The sequence below is a fragment of the Bombus vancouverensis genome, chromosome 14 (genome assembly GCF_051014615.1).
Source record: "Bombus vancouverensis nearcticus chromosome 14, iyBomVanc1_principal, whole genome shotgun sequence".
Taxonomy (NCBI): Eukaryota; Metazoa; Arthropoda; class Insecta; order Hymenoptera; family Apidae; genus Bombus; species Bombus vancouverensis.
The window spans coordinates 6,626,525-6,646,710 of record NC_134924.1 but is presented as its reverse complement, the minus strand read 5'-3'; the positions used below and the strand labels follow the sequence as shown (position 1 = coordinate 6,646,710).

The window sequence follows — 20,186 nt, the reverse complement described above, 5'->3', positions numbered from 1 at the left end:
ACAGGTATAAATTAATGTTTATCCCAACAATTTTGTAAAGTATATAGTTACACTGGTGCATATGTTCAAGTTAAGTAAGTGATTGATCTAAGGGTAGAAACCGGTAAAGATATGTTGACTATTCTAACGATGAAGAATAAGTGAACTTTGGTGACGATACTGTTGTCACGTAGAATTGATACTTGGTTTGTAAGAAAGCTGAGTCGTAACCCAACTATTAATTTTCTTTTATCGAACTTTATTATGATTTTGACATTTACAATCGAATAACAGTGAACCGGAGAAAAGGGGTTGTACGAGAACAGCGACTAAAACAAGAACAAGGACTGCCCGAGCTGGGTGAAGTCTCGGCTTATATACGCCCTGGCTTGAGGATGTTGAAGGGTTCGGTGTGGGTTCCAAAAGGAGTCCGAAGGTCAGGGTCGAGATCCTATTTCGGATGGGGACTAAAATGCGTCGCGGCCTTGGCGTCCGACAGTCGGGGGTCGATGTCTTTTCTCTGATGGGGACTAAGATGCGATTGATGTCACACTGTGGCGGAGGAAAGCTAGTGATGGGTGTGTCTAGCTATTTGAAAGAATACGCGCGAATATTATCACATCATCAAACAATAGTTTCGTTTATATTTATGTACCGTCCAGGACACCCTATAATTTCTTTCTTTTTTTCATCGATCAGATTTACTTTACATATTACTAACAATAAATGAAATTATACTGCTTATATATTGCTCTACTATCTTCTCTGTTATCTCTCCAACGATTACCTCACTCTTTGATATTATATCGGCTGATGGATAAAATGAAGGAAGCTACAAGTTCTAATTTAACGTTATTTGCTAAACTGAAATAAATAATATTTGCCGTCTGAATAAGACAAGTGACAATAACTAAATTACTTCCCGTTTCTACAATAATGTAATTAACAAATTAGTTGCTAAGTTTAGAAGTTTACTACGTAATTGTCACACACACACACACACACACACACACACACACACACACACACACACACACACACACATGTGCAGAAACTTCACTCTGGTTAGTGATCTCTACAGAGTTATTTATTTATGATTTAAACAGAAAACGATGGTTATTTAACGCGATCTTAAGGCAGTAATGTAACTAAGAGAGTAGTAACTAAGACAACTAAATTGATAATTAACAAATCAACTTACAACTTACAATTAGCAACTCACAACAACTCGGCAACTTACAACTTACAACTTACAACGACTCCACAACTCATGAATAACGATTAACCCGCAACTCACTTGCTAATCACTCACTAATCACTCGCTACTCATTCGCTACTCCAGCTACAACTCTCCTGCCACTCTAGCCGAAACTGACTAACAGATGCTTTTTATACCACGGCCTTGTTATTCCTAACACACACATGTGTTCCACAAATGTGGATGATCCATGGTCAAGAACAACTTTTTTAATTAGCCAGTATCGTAAAAGAGTATGGGTATATGGCCCATCAAGATTTCCTAACTTTTCCGACCCGTCATCACTTTTATTGTTTTTTGCCTGTAGTTCATCGGGATTTTCCCGACATTACATATACATATATCTACATTTACACATGTCACTTGACTCATCATACGCGTATCTAAATTCCAAAAATACTTATACAGTGTATAGTACAATGAATATAAAGAAAGAAGCAATCACGTCGAATATAACTCCAGTTTATCTTATTGTGAGATAAATGTATAAGCATAGATATATTGTATAATCTATAGATTTGTGTAGGAGAGAATGGTCTTTTCCTGTTATATACATCACTACACGATAATATGAAAATCACATTAGGCTATTTAATCGCCAACGTTTACATACGTATGTATTTTTCTAAAGATTCCTTGAATTTCTTTACCTTTCTCTTCCTCCGTTCCCATCACGTTTAGGAACGTTTTGTGAATTTCAAGGTAAACGAGAAACTAATGATGAAACGGGTTTTCCCGGTCTGAATTACTACCAAAAGATCCATTCTCTACGCGTTTAGTAGTAACATATTTTATAACGTGCTATTCGCTATATGTATACTATGTTCACAAAGGTAAAAGATTTAGAACCTTTGAGTATCATGATCCTTGCTTGCTATCATGATGCTTTCATTCTGCATGCTTTCTCAGATATAATCATATACTCTGTGGCTGTGTCATACAACTACAAACCCGGTGTTTCCGAGAGTAAAAAGCGTTCATTCTGAGCAATTTTCAGAAATTATAAATCCTTATTAATACAAAACCAAGAATTATCAATTACCCGTATCTTTGTTTTGCGTGAACAAGATTACATTTATGATACGGAAATATCGAATATCACAAAGCTCGTGAAACTCAACAACTCGAATATGCAGCAGGTATTTGCATGGAGAAAATGTCTTTCGTAATTTATCGAACGTACAATTTCCTTCTTGTATAAAACATTCAGTTTTCTCTCGCATTCTCATCAGGTACTTTCTGTAAGTCTGACGTTTCTTCCTCGACAGCTCCTTTACGATCACTCTGTGCCTGTGTTTGTAGTGAATTTTCATAGTTGTGTTTTATATGCATCCAAAGTCTCTGCGAAAGAGATAATAGACATGAAAGTAATATATAAAATAGAGTTAATCACGCAGTTGGGAAATACAACGTGGAGACAAGACGAATTATATGAAATAAGCTAACGGATCATTAATTACATATAACCTTATCGATCGATAAACATAAATCCTGTATTATGTTATATAGAATATGATTATTTCCGAATTCTTTTTACGTGTAAATGATAGCTTCCAATAATTTAAGCAATATTTTACAGTTAATGTTAGAGAAAAAATTAACAGCGTACTCCTTCGTTTATCCATTCAAAAATACTTTCACAAGCGTGGTCATAAGCTCTTTCAAAAAATGCCGAGGCGATAACGATACCAAGAACGAAACTAGATGTTCGCCTAAAAATGTAACGGTAAAGAAAACGAGAAATCATTTTTAATATCCTTCCTATAAAGCACTTTCGATGTAGTTATCTTTGTAACTTTAATCTAAAAAATGGGGAAAAAATGAAATCTATCTTTAAACGAGTTAGATATCAGTTAATTGATCGATGGTTGTCAATCTTCACATTTATGATAGTCGAAAAATCGAAAGCTTTCCACCAATTTGTAAATGATTGTTGAAGAAAGGTAAACAACTTTTGAAGTCGATTCAATGTATAAATGATATACATTTAATAATTATGTAACAAAATATTACTTACATTATTTAATGAAAATATCGATAAAACTTAAATTACATAATACGACAATTACGTAAAATAATTTCTTATTGTATCATTATTACTATTATATGTAAAAATTACTATTATATGTAAAAAGATTATTACATTTGGTTGCTAAAAAAAAAATACAAATAAAATTTCAAACTATTATTTCTATTAACTTTTAATAATATTAAAATCTTTTTCAAAAACAATTGGGCCTTGCAACACTTTTCGAGATAATCTAACGCGCCCATTCACCGGATCTCGTCCAAAATATTTCACTTTTATTTCATCTCCGACATTCAATCCTAGTACGTCAGGATGATGAATTTTACGTTGATCTAACTGCGAATTAGGTAATAACGTTGGTACCATACTGGAATACAATGTAACCATCACCCCAGTCTCACGAATTTCAGTTATTTTTGCAGTATAGATGTCACCAAATGTCAATACTGGTTCCACATCTTTTTGTATAATACCATCTATCATTTCTTTGGCTTCATTCATTGCATTTTGATTAGGTGCAAATAAAGAAAACACTGTATCGTCTAGCGAATGTATCTATAAAAAAAAAAAAATAATAGATTAACTTTTGTCAAAAATGAATCTTTAAAGTTTCTATTTCCTCTTTAAATTTACATTAACTCCAGTTTCACATAAAATTCTTTTTATGTTCGAGCCACCGATCCCAAGAAATTTTCCCCTTTGATGAATGGGTACTTCTATGGTATCAAGTACAGGTTTATTTTCTTTCTTGTTACTTGCTGGAGTAGATATTACTGAATTCATGATATGAAGAATTTGACTTTTAGCCGCATTTGAGTTTTCGATAGCTTTCATTATCACTTTTAAAGGGACTCCCGCTATTTTTATATCAGCTTGTAAAGCTGTAAACCCTTTTTTTGTACCCGCAATTTTAAAATCCATGTCTCCAAGATGATCTTCTATACCCTGGTCGTATAAGAAATAAAAATTAATTAATTTCATTTTTAACTACATTCAAATGTTAATCAATATGAAATTACTGATATATCAGTTAAAATCTTGTAATCGTTATCCGTTAACTCAATAGCATGAGGATTACATATTAATCCCATAGCTACACCAACAACAGGAGATGATATTGGCACACCTGCATCCATTAATGCTAGACTACCGCCACAAATAGAAGCCATAGAAGACGAGCCTTTAAGTGAAACACGAAAGTATTTAAGTTACAAGTTATCTATTCAACAAGTAATAATTTCTTTCTTATTTAAGCAAGTCACCATTAGATTCTAATACTTCGCTTGTTAATCTTATAGCAAATGGATAATCTTTTGGTATAACCGCTCGCAATCCTCTCTCTGCTAATGCTCCATGACCAATTTCTCTACGATCATATCCAGTAAGTTTACCTGTTTCGTTTACAGCATATGGTGGAAATTCGTAATGCAAAAAAAAGTTTTTTTCTTTTATACCACTGCAAAAAATAATATTTATTTATATTAAATATATATTTTTAAAATATTAATAAATGTAATATAACATACCTAGATAGCATTGAGATATTATCTAATTTAAGAGAACTTTCTATACTGTCAAGAGTTACTGTGCATAAAACTTGAGTTTGTCCTCGTTGAAAGAAGGCTGAGCCGTGAAGAGGCTGAAATAAATCAACCTGGCATTCTATATCTCTCAACTCATTTATTGCACGACCATCACATCTAAAATTATTTACACACATTCAATAATTTTCAGTAATTTATAATCGTAATTAGATTTCTTTTTTATAAACAAAAACTACCTTATATTTGTTTCAAATATTAAAGATCTGAAATTTTCCTTAGAAATTTTATTAAAAGCTTTTACAGCATTTTGGATAAAATCTGAACCACGATTTGTTATACTTTCTAACATCCTATCTCTAAGATCAAAAATAGCAGCGTCTCGCGAAATTTTGTCATGAGAATGACAACTAAAAATTTCACGTATTTCATGCTCTGCAAAATTTTTTACAAACTCTTCCACATCATTGTTTAATTCACTGCCTTTGTTAATTTGTAATTTAGGTTTGCCAACATGATTTTGTAATTTTGTTATAGATTGTATAATTATTTGACATTCTTTAACACCTATTTTTATTGCTTTTCGAAGTTCTGGCTCTAAAATATCATCTGCAGATCCTTCTATCATGACAATTAAATTCTTGGACATAGATGACAGTACAAGATTTAATTTACTTTTCTGAAGATCACGTTTTGTAGGATTAATTATATATGTATTGTCAATTAAACCAACTCTTACGGCTGCTACAGGTCCCATCCATGGAATATCCGAAATACTTAAAGCTGCAGAGGCAGCATTAATGGATAATATATCTGGATTATTAATTCCATCAGTAGCTAATAAATTACATACTATTTGTGTTTCATAGCAGTATTCTGGCTGAAATAAGGGACGTACAGATCTATCTATTATTCTGCTAATAAGGATCTCCTGCTCTGTGTAACCTATTTCTCTACGAAGAAAATTTGTTGGTATACGTCCAATTGCAGAAGCTTTTTGTCTATAGTTCACAGTTAATGGAATTACAGAATCATTGCATGGTTCATTTTTCCTAACCACAGTAGTCATGACTGATGTATCGCCAAGCGTAGCAGTAACACACCCAGATGTAAATCGTGCATATTTCCCACTTGATAGTGTAATTTTTGATCTGAAGGAATATTTGAAAGAATTAATAATAAATATGGAATGAAACACGTAACAATATATTTTATTTAAATAACTTTAAATAACTTATATTTTCTCTATTATATTACTGTATTATTTATACATAAGATGAAATATCATAATAAGTATTAACGTTTAGGTTAAGAAACACGTGATATATTTACCCATTAGATAACTTTATATGTATATTTTCTACAGTATTGCTCGACATAAATTTAACTTGAAATGTATTTTCATTTTTGTTATGACTTTTCAAACGTAAAAAACTTAAATTTCTATTGTTTAATAACTTACTATGCCTAAACAGCACCATTCTTATATTGAATTTGCTTTCATTGGTTCCAAAGCTTCAATGTAGTCATAACCGCCATCATTTAATAAGAAAAGATTCTATCATAGTAACTTTTTTATTAACTGCAATACATGATTATATTTTATCTTATTAATAAATACTGATATTTCCTTTCTGATAAAATTTGTCAAATTTCACTACATTTTCGTAATTTATAGTAAATGATATGTACTATCAAATTACTATATTTTTTGTCGAAATAGTTACAAAAAATTAAGGTACTTGTAGTATCCATCAAAATTAGAATTAAAATTTAACGGCTATAAAAACGAGAAAGGAGAAGATATATTACAAATTGATCTTTAATTAAACTGAAAGCTATAGTTACGTGTTATGATATAATATGTAGTTGTACAAATTCTGCGACACATTGATTGAAATTGTTGTATATTTAATACACGTGAATTCTATGATGATTAACGAAGTTGCTATTTCAATTTAATTGTGAAAACGAAAACATGAAAAATAGTATTTTTCGTATACTAAAACCTCATTGTAGGAATACTTTGATCATTAAAAGAACGTTTTATGAACCATTTAGATCACAATATCCGGTAGTATACGATAAACCTATTGATAAACAGGAAAATTTGACCTTTTCACAGAAATTACGGAAAGCTTATGATTTATTTAAGAGTGACTGTAAATTATTTATTCGAGAAATATGGGATAGCCTCAGTATATACCCACGTAATTTTGCAGTAAATGAAATTAATGCTGTATGGAAGTTTGATGGAACTCAAAAATCTTTGGATCAATGGATTGTAAATTCTGACAAGGACTATCATCATGGTTATTCAACTGCTACGTAACTATACAATATTTTTTATGCTTTACGTCTTGGAAAGGTTTAGACTAATTGATAAAATGTCTACTAATTTTAGACTAGAACTGTCGTCTTATGGCACTGGAGTATTCCATGGTATATTAGATACTCGTGTACCCAAAGACGGTCGAACTACAAATGCTGGATACTGCAATATCACTTCAGCTCCAAGATTTAAATCTTTTGCTCGACGGTACTACTATAATTGGGAACATTATAATGAAGTTGTTTTACGAGTTAGAGGAGATGGTAGATGTTACATGTTAAATATTTTACAAAAAGGAAGACTGGACATAATGCAATATAATTGTTATCATTATGTAATGTATACAAGAGGTGGCCCGTATTGGCAAATAATTAGAGTCCCTTTTTCAAAATTTGTATTCAGTTCAAAAGGACAAATTAGTGAAAATCAATATCCTATATGTGAGGATTACCTTACAAATTTTGGAATTACAATTGCTGATAAAAAGCCAGGGCCTTTCAGATTAGAAATTGATTATATTGGAGTTTGTTACAATACAAGTAATTACGAAGAATTTGCATACGAAACATATAACGTACAAGACGTAACGGCCAAGTTGTAAAAACAATGTTTTTATTAATTTGAGTTGTATACATAGTAGATATTTAAATAACGTCTATTATACAAAGTAAATAATAAATTTAGAAACAATAAACGATGTTATTGTAATCATTAATACATGTATTTAATTAGATGATTTTGTTGAAGTCTTTTTCCTTACGAATTTGTATGTATTTTTTGATATTAAATAACTTACACCTCCTGCTAATGTTGTTACTGCCGTTACATAACAAAAAATTTCTAAAGCTGGATGATTTACAAAATGAAATATGGGTGCAGCTAGTGTTCCAGCAACAAACGACAACTGAATAGCAGTATTAATTTTACTTATATATGTTGGAGCTAATTGTACTGTTGCATATGTAGGATCAAAATATCTGGCCAAAGTTTTCTGAAACATATTTTGTAAATAAGCATGATCATTTAAATATTTTTCTGTTCATAATGTTATAATCTATACATACTGGAGGAGGTAAAGATTGGTATCTTATGTAAGAAACAGCTGAAACCAAGGCAACATCTCTTGCAATGACGAGACATGTTAAAGGAATAGGAACCAATCCTACCCAGGCCAAAGATAGGAACAGAGTACCTACTAGTAGCTTATCTGCAGCAGGATCTAAAAAAGTGCCAAGCTTAGAAGCTTGTGATGTCCATGTACGTGCAATCCATCCATCAGCTAAATCACTAAACCCAGCAATTATTAATAGCCATAATGCTATCTATAATGTATGAACAAATAATATATATAATGAATATAATGAATAAATATGCATTTAATTATAACGTTTTACCTGGTAATCTTGTGACAAAATTAAGTAACTTAAATATGGCGATGTTACAATTCGTCCCATACAAAGAATATTTGGTACAGTCCAAATGTTTTCTTTGTCAATAATTACTTCTACTTTCCGTTTAGTTTGTTTAATATCTTGCAGTATCTGTAACCTTAATGCTTTTTTCTTACTGATATTTTCCTTTTTGACAATGTAATTTTTATGATTATTAATTCCATTAGAATATACTCTTGCATGATACACCAAATATTGCCTCAAACATCTTTCAAACCAGTATCTACTTGAAATTGTAGATTGTTTGAAGCATAGTATCATAAATTGGTTCATAATTGATTATTCCTGTTTTTAAAACAATACAATGGTAAAGGCAATGATAGTAAATATTATCAGCATATAGTCATTGAAGTCATATTTTTATGTTTACTTGTATTTCATTACAATATATATGAAAATTATGCATTACATAGAACATGTATCAAGTGAATTTCTAATGTAAAAATATTATTTTCTACAAAATTTAATATTATTTAAAAACGAGTTATTAAGAAAGAAAGTAATATCTTCTGATTATAGTATCTATTAAATTAATTAGTAATTATTAAATTAGTAATATATTTATTATGAACTGTTATGCAATAAACGTGATTCAGCTTAATAATTACAAAAACTTTATAGTAAAAAAATGTATTATATGGTTTTATGAAAAAGAGATTTCATACTTGAGGTTATGTTGTTCCACCATACATAAAGCTTACCTGTATTAAGTTAAATATCTTTTGCCTTCTAATATAACGGAGAAGAAAAAACTATCGTTTTTGTAAAAATAAAAAGAAACTAGCTACATTTACATTAATATTATCATTTTTATTCTTAATTGTTCCATTTCAAAGATAAGTTGAGTTAGTTATAACCGCTTGAATAATATTCATATCAGTTAAAATTAAGTTAGTGAATCGTAAACACTACGAAATCGTAGTAGGTTTTACGAGGAGGGAGTTTCGTGCCAATACTATTTTAACTAATGAAATGAAATGCATGCGTCAGTTATTTAAAATTGTACATAATAACAAAGAAAATAGTTTCTATTTTTTAAACAGATGAATTTATGATATGTTTATAAAACATTGATTATCAATAACGAGAACCATAATCGTTTTTCAATATTCACGCTTAAATTCTTATATTAAAATAATAACAGTAGAGTACCTTATACTATGAGAAGTACGCACGTACTTGGTATTACTTTACTTTATATTATTCTGTACATTGTGTAATATTCAATATTTTTTACGATTTTTTAAATTAATTTTTCTATTCGTAAATGATGTGGTCGTTTATTTACAATCAATAATGTCAGTTCTTTAATTAACTTATTTCTCAAATGGTGTATGCAAATATGATCGGATCATTACGGTTAAATGATTAGGAATACGATAGATGAGAATATTTATTTAACGAGTAAGAGATAAATGCAAAGGAATAAAATATGACAAAAGAAAAAGATAAAATTTAGAATCTCAGTCCATTTCATCTAATGGTATGTGTATATATATATATCATCGGAAAATATACTATCTTTTGTTAATTAAGCAGAAGGTAGTTGTATAATTATCGTATAATAGAATAATCAATAAGTATATTCTCAGAATGAAAGATTGTACTGCGTATAAAAATTGAATTGCGAACTTCATGTCAAAGAAGTGTAAATTGTGTTAAAATGAGAATCTCTGTTGAAAGAAATTTTCACCGTAAGAATGCGTGCCGATGAAGCGCATGCGTATAGCTGGTCACAGAATTGCAGGCGCACGACTCGACGAGCAACAGAGTGCTGTGTACATCCCCGCCCACGTATTATTATTCGACTGTCTTGTAACCACGCTTCTCGGTGATCGTGAACAACCACGAGTATTGGACAATTCCATATCGAGTGGATAATGAATTTATTATTCGCGGAAGATTTGTCGCGGCCTGTCGACAGAACCACGTAAGAAGGTTTTAATGTGACACAAGGGCGAGCATGATTCTGGCAGGATCAGACCATTTTCTGGCGGGTAAGTCCACTATCTTCTACTTTGTCTATAACTCTTTTAACGAATTCAACTGTTCAGATGTGACCTGGTACACTTCGATACGGAAACATTGACCTCAAAATATCGGTGATCGTGAATCGATTCGTTAACGAACAACGTTCGATCGTGATAGAGTTATTAAAACCTGAATAGAGCACGCACCCATTTCTACGTTTTTTCGCCATCTAAATACATCACGATGCTTCTAATAGTTTCTCGAATCATTCAACAATTTCCAATAAAACTAATTCGTGTGACGTGACAGTAATCCCTTGACACATTACCAGGTTCTTACATAAAATGTTCTACATACGCCGTTCTTTTTGATTAATCGAGAATGATTAGAACGTAAATGCATGCCACGGTTTCCGCATTGCGCAAATTAAAATTATTTCGAAATACATTCGTTTTGAATAACGTTCCCTCCCCTACAGTTTTCTTTTCGCTCTCAATCTTTTACTGAATTACAACGAGTAACAATTCTGTCGATTCTTTATAGTTGAATGTGTGGTAATATTGTTATATCCAAGCTATCGTTGATAGTTGACGGAAATTAACAATTTTAGTTAGCATTTGTCTCCGTTTACGACGATATTTCAACGATATCTTCGACGAATGGAGACGGATGCAAAGGATTTCGATAGATCTTTGTACCGCGATTCATTAACCGTACTCGGTGTGTAATATCGCGCAGTGGTTTCCGCGATAAGACGAGCGATGGTTAATTATTCCAGGTCATTACGACGTAATGTGTCGCTGCTGTTTTAACGCGTTCGATACATCAATGACACGTACGACCGCCGTTCAAGAGAAAGATTTAATCGGTGTATGGGTGAACGCCTTTTCTCCGTGGTCAATAAATAACTTATGCTTTGCCTGTACCCTTTTTGATCATGCTTTTTGCACGAAACCTTCCGTCCGGTCCGTTCCATCGCGTTCTTCCTTTTTTTTTTTTTTTATGATTATTCCCATCTCGTTTCCCTTCCCTCTATTAGCTCGTTTTCATTTATGATCGATCATTCGTATGACGATAAATAATATACACGACCAGTAGTTTGTTCCAACCAGTCATTCTCACGATCGATTGACATTACAGTACCTGTGGAAGCGACAGCATTTCTGGGTGCCGTAGCTGGCTTCGTGGTCCTCCTGTTGGCTCTGTTCTTGTACTTGTCACGCAAATGGTGCTTCACTCCACCATCCACGACCACTCTTTTCGGTGGCGTTTGCGTGCCCCTCTGCGAGCCTAACAACGGCTCCACCTCACAGATTACGAAAAACATAGGTAGGTTGTCAACGAACGATCTGATCCTGTGCTTTCTACTGCTTACTTTGAAATTGCTGGAAAAGTACACACATAATACCGATCCAGAAGCAGGCGCGATTTTTCTATATGTGATCCCCGCTTCCAGTCCTTTCAAAGATCGTTATCAGCTACTTTGTACCTGAAATTAAACGAACCTAACCGAAAGTTGGGTTTAATGTTGAAACTCGGCAGGGAAGGCATTTTCCTATTCGGATCCAGAGACTAGTTCCGATTCAGAAGAGGACGTCCTTCGTCGACTGAATTCGCATACTCATCCACCGCCGGATACTTTGACTATCCAAGCGGAGGATGGACCGACCATTCTGGGTTAGTTTTTCCTTTATCCATTTTTTTTCTTTATGTTCTCTTTCATTAAGTTTGCGTTCGTTCCTGATCGACCGTGTATCGCCGTTTCAGATGCCGGCACTACCTCCAGCAGCTGCACGGAAGAACACTCGCCCAGCGATCAACAACAGGTGAATGAGAATAAAACGTTTATAGTTAAAACGGCGTTGTCATGTTGCGCGATCGAATATCGCGTTCCCAATCTACACGATTGTCGCGTAAATAATTAACCGGCGGCCGGATATCCGTGCGTATTTTATCACGCAACGTTCTAACCGCATAATATCGTTGTTGATGACCTATTCTTTGCATTAGCACGATACTTGGAGTCATCTAATTCGGTATGCTTTTAAAATGAACTTTTTTTAAACGAATCGAATGGTTTCGTTTGATACACAGTGTGTGGTAGAAGTCGGGGCCTCTGGTATTATTCTCGATAACAGAGAACAAGAGGTAGAGGTCGAGCAAAATGGTTCGACTACCAACGACGTTATTACAACGATGGGTACCATCACCGAAGAAGTGGGTAGCTTGGAAGTCGCTTTCCTATATGATGCACCGATGCGCGAGATGACGGTTCGTATAAATTTCATTGAAAAACTCGTTTACGATTCAATCGAAACCAACGAGTTTCCTTATTTTGTAGGTTCATGTGCTGCAAGGACGAAATTATCCCGAAGGTATAGGCGGTAGTCAAGTGCGGCTCGTGCTGTTACCATCGAAGAAGCAGCGCCGTAAAACTCGAGTACGCCAGGGTACGTCTCCACAGTACATGGAGAGTTTTCTGCTTCCACGTGTTAATCCAGAGGACGTAAACGCCATGGGCGTACGCCTAAGAGTGTATCTATGGGGCGGAAGAATGCGACGAGAGAGATTACTAGGCGAAGCTAGAGTCTCCTTCGATCAGATCAATCTTCAGCTTGAAACTACGCTTTGGTTAACGCTACAACCTCCACCTTTTTCTTCGGTAAAACATCTATATGCAATAAGTTGTTGTATTTTTTTCCGATCCTCAATGTCGAAGAAAATAACGGTAGAATGAACGTGATTTTCGCAGGTACAAGATTGGGGAACAACTAGTAGTTTGACTCGTAGCGATTCCACGGGATCACAGCAATCAGTTCAATCATACGCATCACCTACTGCACGTGTGCCAACTTACGCGTCGCATACTGTACCTCCTTACGGCAGTAGTATGAAGGGCGGAAGCGTGGCAGAAATTTTAATAGGCTTGGCGTATAACGGGACGACTGGACGTTTATCGGTAGAAATAATTAAAGGATCTCATTTTCGGGGTGGCGGCGGGAACGACACGAAACCACCCGACACGTATGTTAAGCTCGCTCTCATGGATAGCAACGGTCACGAAATGGAACGATCGAAAACTGGTCTGAAACGGGCTCAGCCGAATCCCCTGTACAAGGAAACATTTATATTCCAAGTAAGCTTACAGCTAATCAAATAATTCAATTCGATGGAAAATTATTCAAACAGATATTCTCTCCTCCTTTTGAAACGAATCTGATTAAATGTTATACTCGTAATGGCTGTTTAGGTTGCTCTGTTTCAACTTGGAGATGTAACTCTCTTTCTATCGGTTTATAATCGACGAAGAGGCGGAATGGGAAGAAAGGGAAGAGAAATGATCGGTTGGCTGAGTTTGGGATTAAACAGTTCCGGTACGGAGGAGCTTCAACATTGGAACGATATGCGCGCAGCAAGACAACCGGCGCAAGTTCAACGCTGGCACTCGTTGCTGCGTCCTTGAAACATCCGATCACGAAAGAGTTCCTGCAACGGAAATACATTTTACGATGTTGTTAACGATAACGATATGGTTTGACAGATAGAACACGGTGCAGATTACGGTCCCCGATTGCGTACCGTTATATACGACTGATCGTGTAGAAGAGCAAGTGAATTTTTCAAGACGAACGCGGCTGTTCTTTATTGGAGATAAAGCCTGTACTGCCCGAACAGAACACAGAAGTCAATATGTCGATCTGTTGATCCTGCGAATCAGAGCTATCATAATTTTAGCACGTGGTAACTCTGAGTCAAAACTCTATCGATGTACCAAGTACATTCCTTTTTGATACGCCGGACGGAGTTGAGGGTGTTTTCAACATACATATTACGTATGTATATTACATATGCAAACAAAGAAAGAACGTAAACGCATAACACATACATGATCCATACGCACACGTACACGTATATGTATATACACGTTTACCTACTTACATATACGTAAAACATATTTCAATTACACGTGCACACATACGTACACGTTACAAATATGCAAACACGCATTTTGTCGGTCCCAAAAGTCGAACGTATAATACATTAGCAGATGGACCGCGAAAACGACTTCGATTCGATATGTGCCTGAGCCAACTTTAATCGTTTATTTTTTACTTTGTGCCTTTCACCCTTTTTAGGCCGCGTGTCCGTCGACGGAGAATCGTCGTGGGATACCTAGCCAAGTCGAGAGCCCATTATGAACCGCGATCCTCTAGCCGTTCTCCTTTGGACGAGCTAACTAAGCAAACGTAATTTTTCCTCTCTCGCTCCGCGACACTTTCAGCGGAATATTCGATTTGCAGTGCTTGTTCGTTCGAATCGATGCCACGAATCTTGTTGTTTCGATCACATGGTTCGAGAATGGATTGACGCGCGAAACGAATTAACCCCTTACTGCGTGGAGTACTGGGGCAACGAATAATGTTTCGAGAGAAAGTCAAGGCTGTACACAATTTTTCTAATTTCCTACATACTCTGGCTTCGTTTGTCCGTTTCTCTTTTCTGCGTACTATTATTTATACATATATATATATATATATATATATATATATATATATATATATATATATATATATACGTATATCCTTAATTTAGTAATACATATTTGATATTATCAGTAAAGCACGTTGCGAAGTTTCATAATTCCTTGTCGTATTCTTGATACGTGTAACAACGTGCTTTTATTTATTATATATATACTTACGTATATTTATGTATCCTAACTTTACGAACGTTTCGTGTATACAGGATATCGGTTAATCAATTAGTAGCGTCGAGGGGTTATAGTTAATCGATGGGATATAAAGGGGAACGTATACGAGGACAGATTCACAATTAAACGACGCACAATAAACTCGCAAAGCGCACCTCGTAAACGCAGATGTGATCGTAGAGTTGATATTACTATTAAACTAGTAGTATACATTATCGTGTGAGTACGATAGGTTATGTAGAAATGTTTTTTCCACGCGTTTATATTAGAGGGAATTGGATACCGGACGAAGCAGGCGACTGATTAATGGATAAAAAAATTACCAGATGCTGTGAATCGTTTAACGCTTGACTTTTTCAAGCTTAGCGTTTAGGTGATTAACGATGATTAATCCATGCTCGAACTATTCTCCCGTTTTACGTATTTAGACAATGTATAACGCGATTGCAAGGACTCAGAAGTTTCTTTTTCGTTTGTTTACTACGTATGTGCATGAATTTTCTCGTATCAAATGTACAGACGTTCTTTTTACAATGCTCTTCTCAAACGCAGTTTTAAAGAAGTACTTTTAGCGCTTTCGGATTTAGCATAATCATCGATAATCGATAATATCGTAGTTATGTGCGTTTGTTGGTGCATCTCATCCAATTTCTAGCGTTTTCAGGAAGCGAGAAGAGAAAGCAACAGCGAGGAAGATGCGTAGCGTGAAAGCAAGCGATAGAATTATTCTCTACTTTGAGAAAAGTTTTAAGCGTACCGGGATTTTAGCTAACGTTCTTAGGATACTTTCTTCACTTCTGAGTCTTGGTAACATAATTGTATATTGTACAGTCTGTTTATAAGCAACACGATATTAACTACGAGGATCAGAGATTTGCGTGAAAATGATGTAGAAAGAGTCCTCGGTCTCTCATCGCGGATGGGTCGAACCCGATGCGAACAAGAACAGAATGTTTTTGAAATATTTATGATCGATATGTACACTTAATTAACGAGTAGAGGTTTTTCAGGGTAATTTCTATGCCTTTAATTGTTCTCAATTTGTTACAATATAGTTGTAATTGCATCGAACTATTTTAAAGCAAATGACTAGCTTTTCGCGGGATGATTCAATGGCGATGAAACAAAGAATGCTTGGCCAAAGACATTTAAGGCATTGATTAGACAAACAGAGTGTACGAAGTTATCGAATTTTATTTGTCCAACAATGTTTGGCAATTATGAATGTATGAGGTGAACAAATTCTCACATTTCGATAATTCATATTGTCTTGTTCTCTGATGTTCTATTCTATTGTGTCGCTTTCTCGAGTGTCCAGTGCTTACAAAGTCGATAAAAAAGGGTATATATATAAAACAAAAAGAAAAGTCTTTAAAGATCGCGAGGATTATAAACAGACTAACGTTGGATTTTTATCTATATTTTATCTACAGCACTCTTTCTCGATAAGAATTAATTGAAGTTTGAACGTCTACTGCACAAAATAATTACCTTAATCAATGTTATTAAATTAATAATAATTATATTATATCTGTCGCGTTTTATAAAAGTGTACTCTAATACAATTAAACGAATAAACTTACAAATAGTTGTTACTGAATACATAAAGAAAAAGAAATAAAATTTGTCAAAGTACATATTTCTCTAATAGTTCTTGTTTTTTTCTTGCAAGTAACGCTTCCTGAATATCTTGTTGCGACGGTATTGCTTTTTGTGCAGTTGTTTCGATTTCTTCTTCTATTTCTGGCTGTTTCTCGTTTTGTGTTAGCCATTCCTGCATTGCTTTTTCCCTTGCTTCCTGTTCAGCTTTCTGTTCCAGAGGCGACAAAATTCCATCATCGTCGTCTCTGTAACCATAATAATCAGCATCGATGTCCTTCATTAACTCAGCGCGCGTTTTACGAGGTGGAGGTGGTGGTTCTTGTTCAAATAATTCTCTAACACCTGGTAGTTCTTTCGCTGCTCCAAAATATTTGTAACCACGGTTTCCAGGAACCTAAATGTCGTAATAATTACCTGTTACCTTTTTCTATTACTTACTATTTATTATTATTAAAAATAGAGCAATGTAGCAAGATTAAAAACACGTTATACCTCACGACCTTCGTGGTCTAGCATACGTGGTCCCACTCTGGAATAATCAGGCCCACCTAACTCTTTTATCTGAGCCTCCCAGTGTCGTTTTTCTCTCAACAATTTATTAATCTCATCATTTAAATCTCGAATTCGAAATTCCCCTAGACCAGCATTTTGAATCTGTGCAACCTTTTTCGCAATTTCTCTAATTATTTGCATTCTCCACTTTTCTGCTTTTCGCAAGTCTCTACATTCAGAAGCTAAATATGGTCTTCTTTCCTGTTCCTTTCTGGCTCCTTCGTTGCTTTGTGCAGCTCTCCACCGAGCAAGAGTGGTCCTGTTAAAGAACGAATGTTTAAATAAATATAAAAAACAGAAGAATTTATAAATTATATTCAAGCAAATGTCTTCTTTTTATGATACTTACATAGCCTTTTCCGCGTTTCGCGCCTGAAAGAAATAACATTAATTAAGTATATTAAAAGAATATAATTAATTTCTTGTAATATGTAATAACGTTTACTACACTTACCATTTTTTATATAAATAACGATGTTCAATAAAACAATTTAGTACTGTCCAAATGCTAAGATATGTACAATCTGTAAGTTTTTCCAAGTAAATTTATGTTTGTTTAGAATGTCTTGAACAATGTTATTGCCCCATCTTCTTACGTTATGTATTATAACAACGATAAATTTAATTTTATTTTATAGTCGATGACAAATGACGAAGTATAGTGTACAGCACGATCATTTAAACGTTTATGTGATCGTAGTTTATAGGTTACGATTCTGTTGTATCTTTAAGGTTATGTTATCGTATACACAACAACGAGTTTATCACGTGCACGTAAAGTAGTATTCGTGAGCATGGAACAAAATAAATCGACAAAACCTTTTGATATTAAATGACGCAGTTTTTTATTGTATGTATATATATATATATATATTATATATACTATATATATACATGTATAAATATATATATATTATATATATATTATATATATATATTATATATAATATATATAATTATATATTATAATATATATATATATATATATATTTATACATGTGCCCGTCTAACTCATAATAGAGAAAAAGAAAAATCATTAAGTCTTAATCATAATTTCTATTTTTGTGTATGATTGTTTTAGTAGAATTAGAGATTTAAAATAATTGTGTAATTGTAATATTTTGCCGTTAATTCGTAAAAAAGCAATATATAATATGAAACAATTATAGGTGCAATATTACTACTGTCATTGATTGTTCATGGAAATCGTCTATGTTGAACTAAATATTATAGTTGCATAATATGTTCTGAGATGGATAATGAATGCAGAATAAAATTTCGTTGTTTTATTCTATTAGCATTCCAGAATCCACGATGCTGTATAGTATGTATGTATTCAAGAACAGAACTGGACAGACGTCAGTGTGTTCGTGTGTTTCAAGTTCGAGTTTCTTAAGAATTCTAGACTTTAGACAAAGGAAAGATCGGCGCATTTGTGTTCAAAGCGTTGAAGAGCACGGACATTTCCATCGAACAAGAGTGATAAGGTAAAGTATATTAATATTTTCAATTGTATTTTAAATATTTTTAGGATAATATTTAATACGATAATATGATAAAGATTAATAAGAAAGTTTTTTTTTTATTCAAGTTTGGATACAGGATAACAACATTTGATTAAAAATGCAGAGTAAGTAGTATTGTTTTAATATCATCTTGAATATTTTGATTAGAAATAACGTTGAAGATTAACCTTTTAATGCTAATTTAATGATACTTAGTGAACATTTCGAGATATTTGATTAGGTGTTATGTAGCGTCGAAGACACAGAGTCGCGTGAATTTGTTTATTTTCTTTTGTTTTGGCTTTTTAAGGTAGTTTGAAATCAGTTTTAATTTTAAGAAACGGTAGATATTTATTAAAAAATATATTAAGAAACGTTAACTGAACAGTGCTGTTTTTTATAATAATTTTTACAGATAATAATCAGTGCTATTTTTTATAATAATTTTTTAGATTCTTTAGATAACTTACTAATCAAGTTTCTTTCTTTTTTTGTAGAATTGGTATTTTTAACAGTTCTATGCTTTTACGGAGTGATAGCACAGAATTGCGAAGACAATAAAGAAGAACAATGTAGTGCTACAACTTCAGCTTCTTTTAATCAAGACAAAAATTGGAAATCAGCTACTTCCATTTATGACTTTCATGCTACAGATATACATGGAAAGGAAGTTATGCTGAATAAATATCATGGGCATGTTTGTATAATTGTTAATGTTGCTAGCAACTGTGGATTTACAGATACACATTATAAAGAACTAGTACAATTGTATGAAAAGTACAGTAAGGTGGAAGGTTTAAGGATTCTAGCATTCCCATCGAATCAATTTGGTGGCCAAGAACCAGGCAATTCCACAGAAATCTTAAATTTCGTCAAAAAATATAACGTTACATTTGATCTGTTTCAAAAAATTGATGTTAATGGAGATAATGCGCATCCGTTATGGAAATGGTTGAAGTCACAGGCAGGTGGATTTATAACTGATAGCATCAAATGGAACTTCACTAAATTCATCATTAACAAAGAAGGACAAGCTGTTGCCAGACATCCACCAACTACCAGTCCTCTTGAAATGGAATCAGAATTGAAGAAGTATTTCTAAGTTCCCTTATACTATTGCTTTCTTAATTCAGTTTTAATTATCAGCAATAGTTTTGTCATATATTGTAATATTTTTGACATCCTTTGCATTATCAATAAAAATAAAAATTGTTCCTATACAATGAGATTGAATTTTTTCTTAAGATTTAAGACA

General features: G+C 33.5%; 7 protein-coding genes across 10 annotated transcripts; 3 read left to right on the top strand and 4 right to left on the bottom strand.

Annotated features, from left to right (window-relative positions):
- Window positions 1–217: 217 nt before the first annotated feature.
- On the bottom strand, window positions 218–2,984 carry LOC143303606 (cytochrome b-c1 complex subunit 9-like). Its single transcript, XM_076624491.1, has 2 exons — window positions 2,847–2,984; window positions 218–2,578 (listed from the first exon to the last, which is right to left on the bottom strand). Exons 1-2 carry the CDS (start codon window positions 2,982–2,984, stop codon window positions 2,444–2,446), a joined length of 273 nt encoding a protein of 90 aa, XP_076480606.1. The 3' UTR covers window positions 218–2,443.
- A 217-nt stretch (window positions 2,985–3,201) lies between these two features.
- On the bottom strand, window positions 3,202–6,385 carry PNPase (polyribonucleotide nucleotidyltransferase 1). 2 transcript variants are annotated; one of them, XM_076624486.1, is made up of 7 exons: window positions 6,270–6,385; window positions 5,047–5,958; window positions 4,793–4,966; window positions 4,529–4,722; window positions 4,286–4,446; window positions 3,900–4,211; window positions 3,202–3,821 (listed from the first exon to the last, which is right to left on the bottom strand). In XM_076624486.1, exons 2-7 carry the CDS (start codon window positions 5,874–5,876, stop codon window positions 3,432–3,434), a joined length of 2,061 nt encoding a protein of 686 aa, XP_076480601.1. In that variant the 5' UTR covers window positions 5,877–5,958; window positions 6,270–6,385; the 3' UTR covers window positions 3,202–3,431. The 2 variants fall into 2 exon arrangements, with proteins under 2 accessions (XP_076480601.1, XP_033189064.2); XM_033333173.2 differs by having other exon boundaries at window positions 6,140–6,351.
- A 156-nt stretch (window positions 6,386–6,541) lies between these two features.
- CIA30 (complex I intermediate-associated protein 30) lies at window positions 6,542–7,872 on the top strand. Its single transcript, XM_033333205.2, has 2 exons — window positions 6,542–7,135; window positions 7,212–7,872. The coding sequence occupies exons 1-2, from the start codon at window positions 6,786–6,788 to the stop codon at window positions 7,738–7,740; spliced, it is 879 nt and encodes a 292-aa protein (XP_033189096.1). The 5' UTR covers window positions 6,542–6,785; the 3' UTR covers window positions 7,741–7,872.
- CLS (cardiolipin synthase) lies at window positions 7,731–9,544 on the bottom strand. 2 transcript variants are annotated; one of them, XM_033333219.2, is made up of 4 exons: window positions 9,292–9,544; window positions 8,534–8,875; window positions 8,204–8,461; window positions 7,731–8,130 (listed from the first exon to the last, which is right to left on the bottom strand). In XM_033333219.2, exons 2-4 carry the CDS (start codon window positions 8,861–8,863, stop codon window positions 7,864–7,866), a joined length of 855 nt encoding a protein of 284 aa, XP_033189110.1. In that variant the 5' UTR covers window positions 8,864–8,875; window positions 9,292–9,544; the 3' UTR covers window positions 7,731–7,863. The 2 variants fall into 2 exon arrangements, with proteins under 2 accessions (XP_033189110.1, XP_076480605.1); XM_076624490.1 differs by lacking the exon at window positions 9,292–9,544 and adding an exon at window positions 9,256–9,273.
- Window positions 9,545–10,320: 776 nt separating this feature from the next.
- Syt14 (Synaptotagmin 14) lies at window positions 10,321–16,922 on the top strand. Of its 2 annotated transcripts, XR_004464069.2 has the most exons (9): window positions 10,321–10,587; window positions 11,702–11,890; window positions 12,104–12,238; window positions 12,329–12,387; window positions 12,656–12,832; window positions 12,903–13,223; window positions 13,314–13,697; window positions 13,812–14,394; window positions 14,698–16,922. XR_004464069.2 is itself a non-coding variant. In XM_033333187.2 (8 exons), the coding sequence occupies exons 1-8, from the start codon at window positions 10,554–10,556 to the stop codon at window positions 14,022–14,024; spliced, it is 1,512 nt and encodes a 503-aa protein (XP_033189078.1). In that variant the 5' UTR covers window positions 10,321–10,553; the 3' UTR covers window positions 14,025–16,922. The 2 variants fall into 2 exon arrangements, 1 of the variants encoding a protein (XP_033189078.1); XM_033333187.2 differs by having other exon boundaries at window positions 13,812–16,922.
- Window positions 16,449–18,224, bottom strand: LOC117156315 (pre-mRNA-splicing factor ISY1 homolog). Its single transcript, XM_033333232.2, has 4 exons — window positions 17,881–18,224; window positions 17,776–17,798; window positions 17,367–17,685; window positions 16,449–17,268 (listed from the first exon to the last, which is right to left on the bottom strand). Exons 1-4 carry the CDS (start codon window positions 17,881–17,883, stop codon window positions 16,900–16,902), a joined length of 714 nt encoding a protein of 237 aa, XP_033189123.1. The 5' UTR covers window positions 17,884–18,224; the 3' UTR covers window positions 16,449–16,899.
- A 532-nt stretch (window positions 18,225–18,756) lies between these two features.
- Window positions 18,757–20,154, top strand: LOC117156330 (uncharacterized). Its single transcript, XM_033333257.2, has 3 exons — window positions 18,757–18,913; window positions 19,018–19,056; window positions 19,429–20,154. The coding sequence occupies exons 2-3, from the start codon at window positions 19,050–19,052 to the stop codon at window positions 20,031–20,033; spliced, it is 612 nt and encodes a 203-aa protein (XP_033189148.1). The 5' UTR covers window positions 18,757–18,913; window positions 19,018–19,049; the 3' UTR covers window positions 20,034–20,154.
- The last annotated feature ends 32 nt before the right edge of the window (window positions 20,155–20,186 follow it).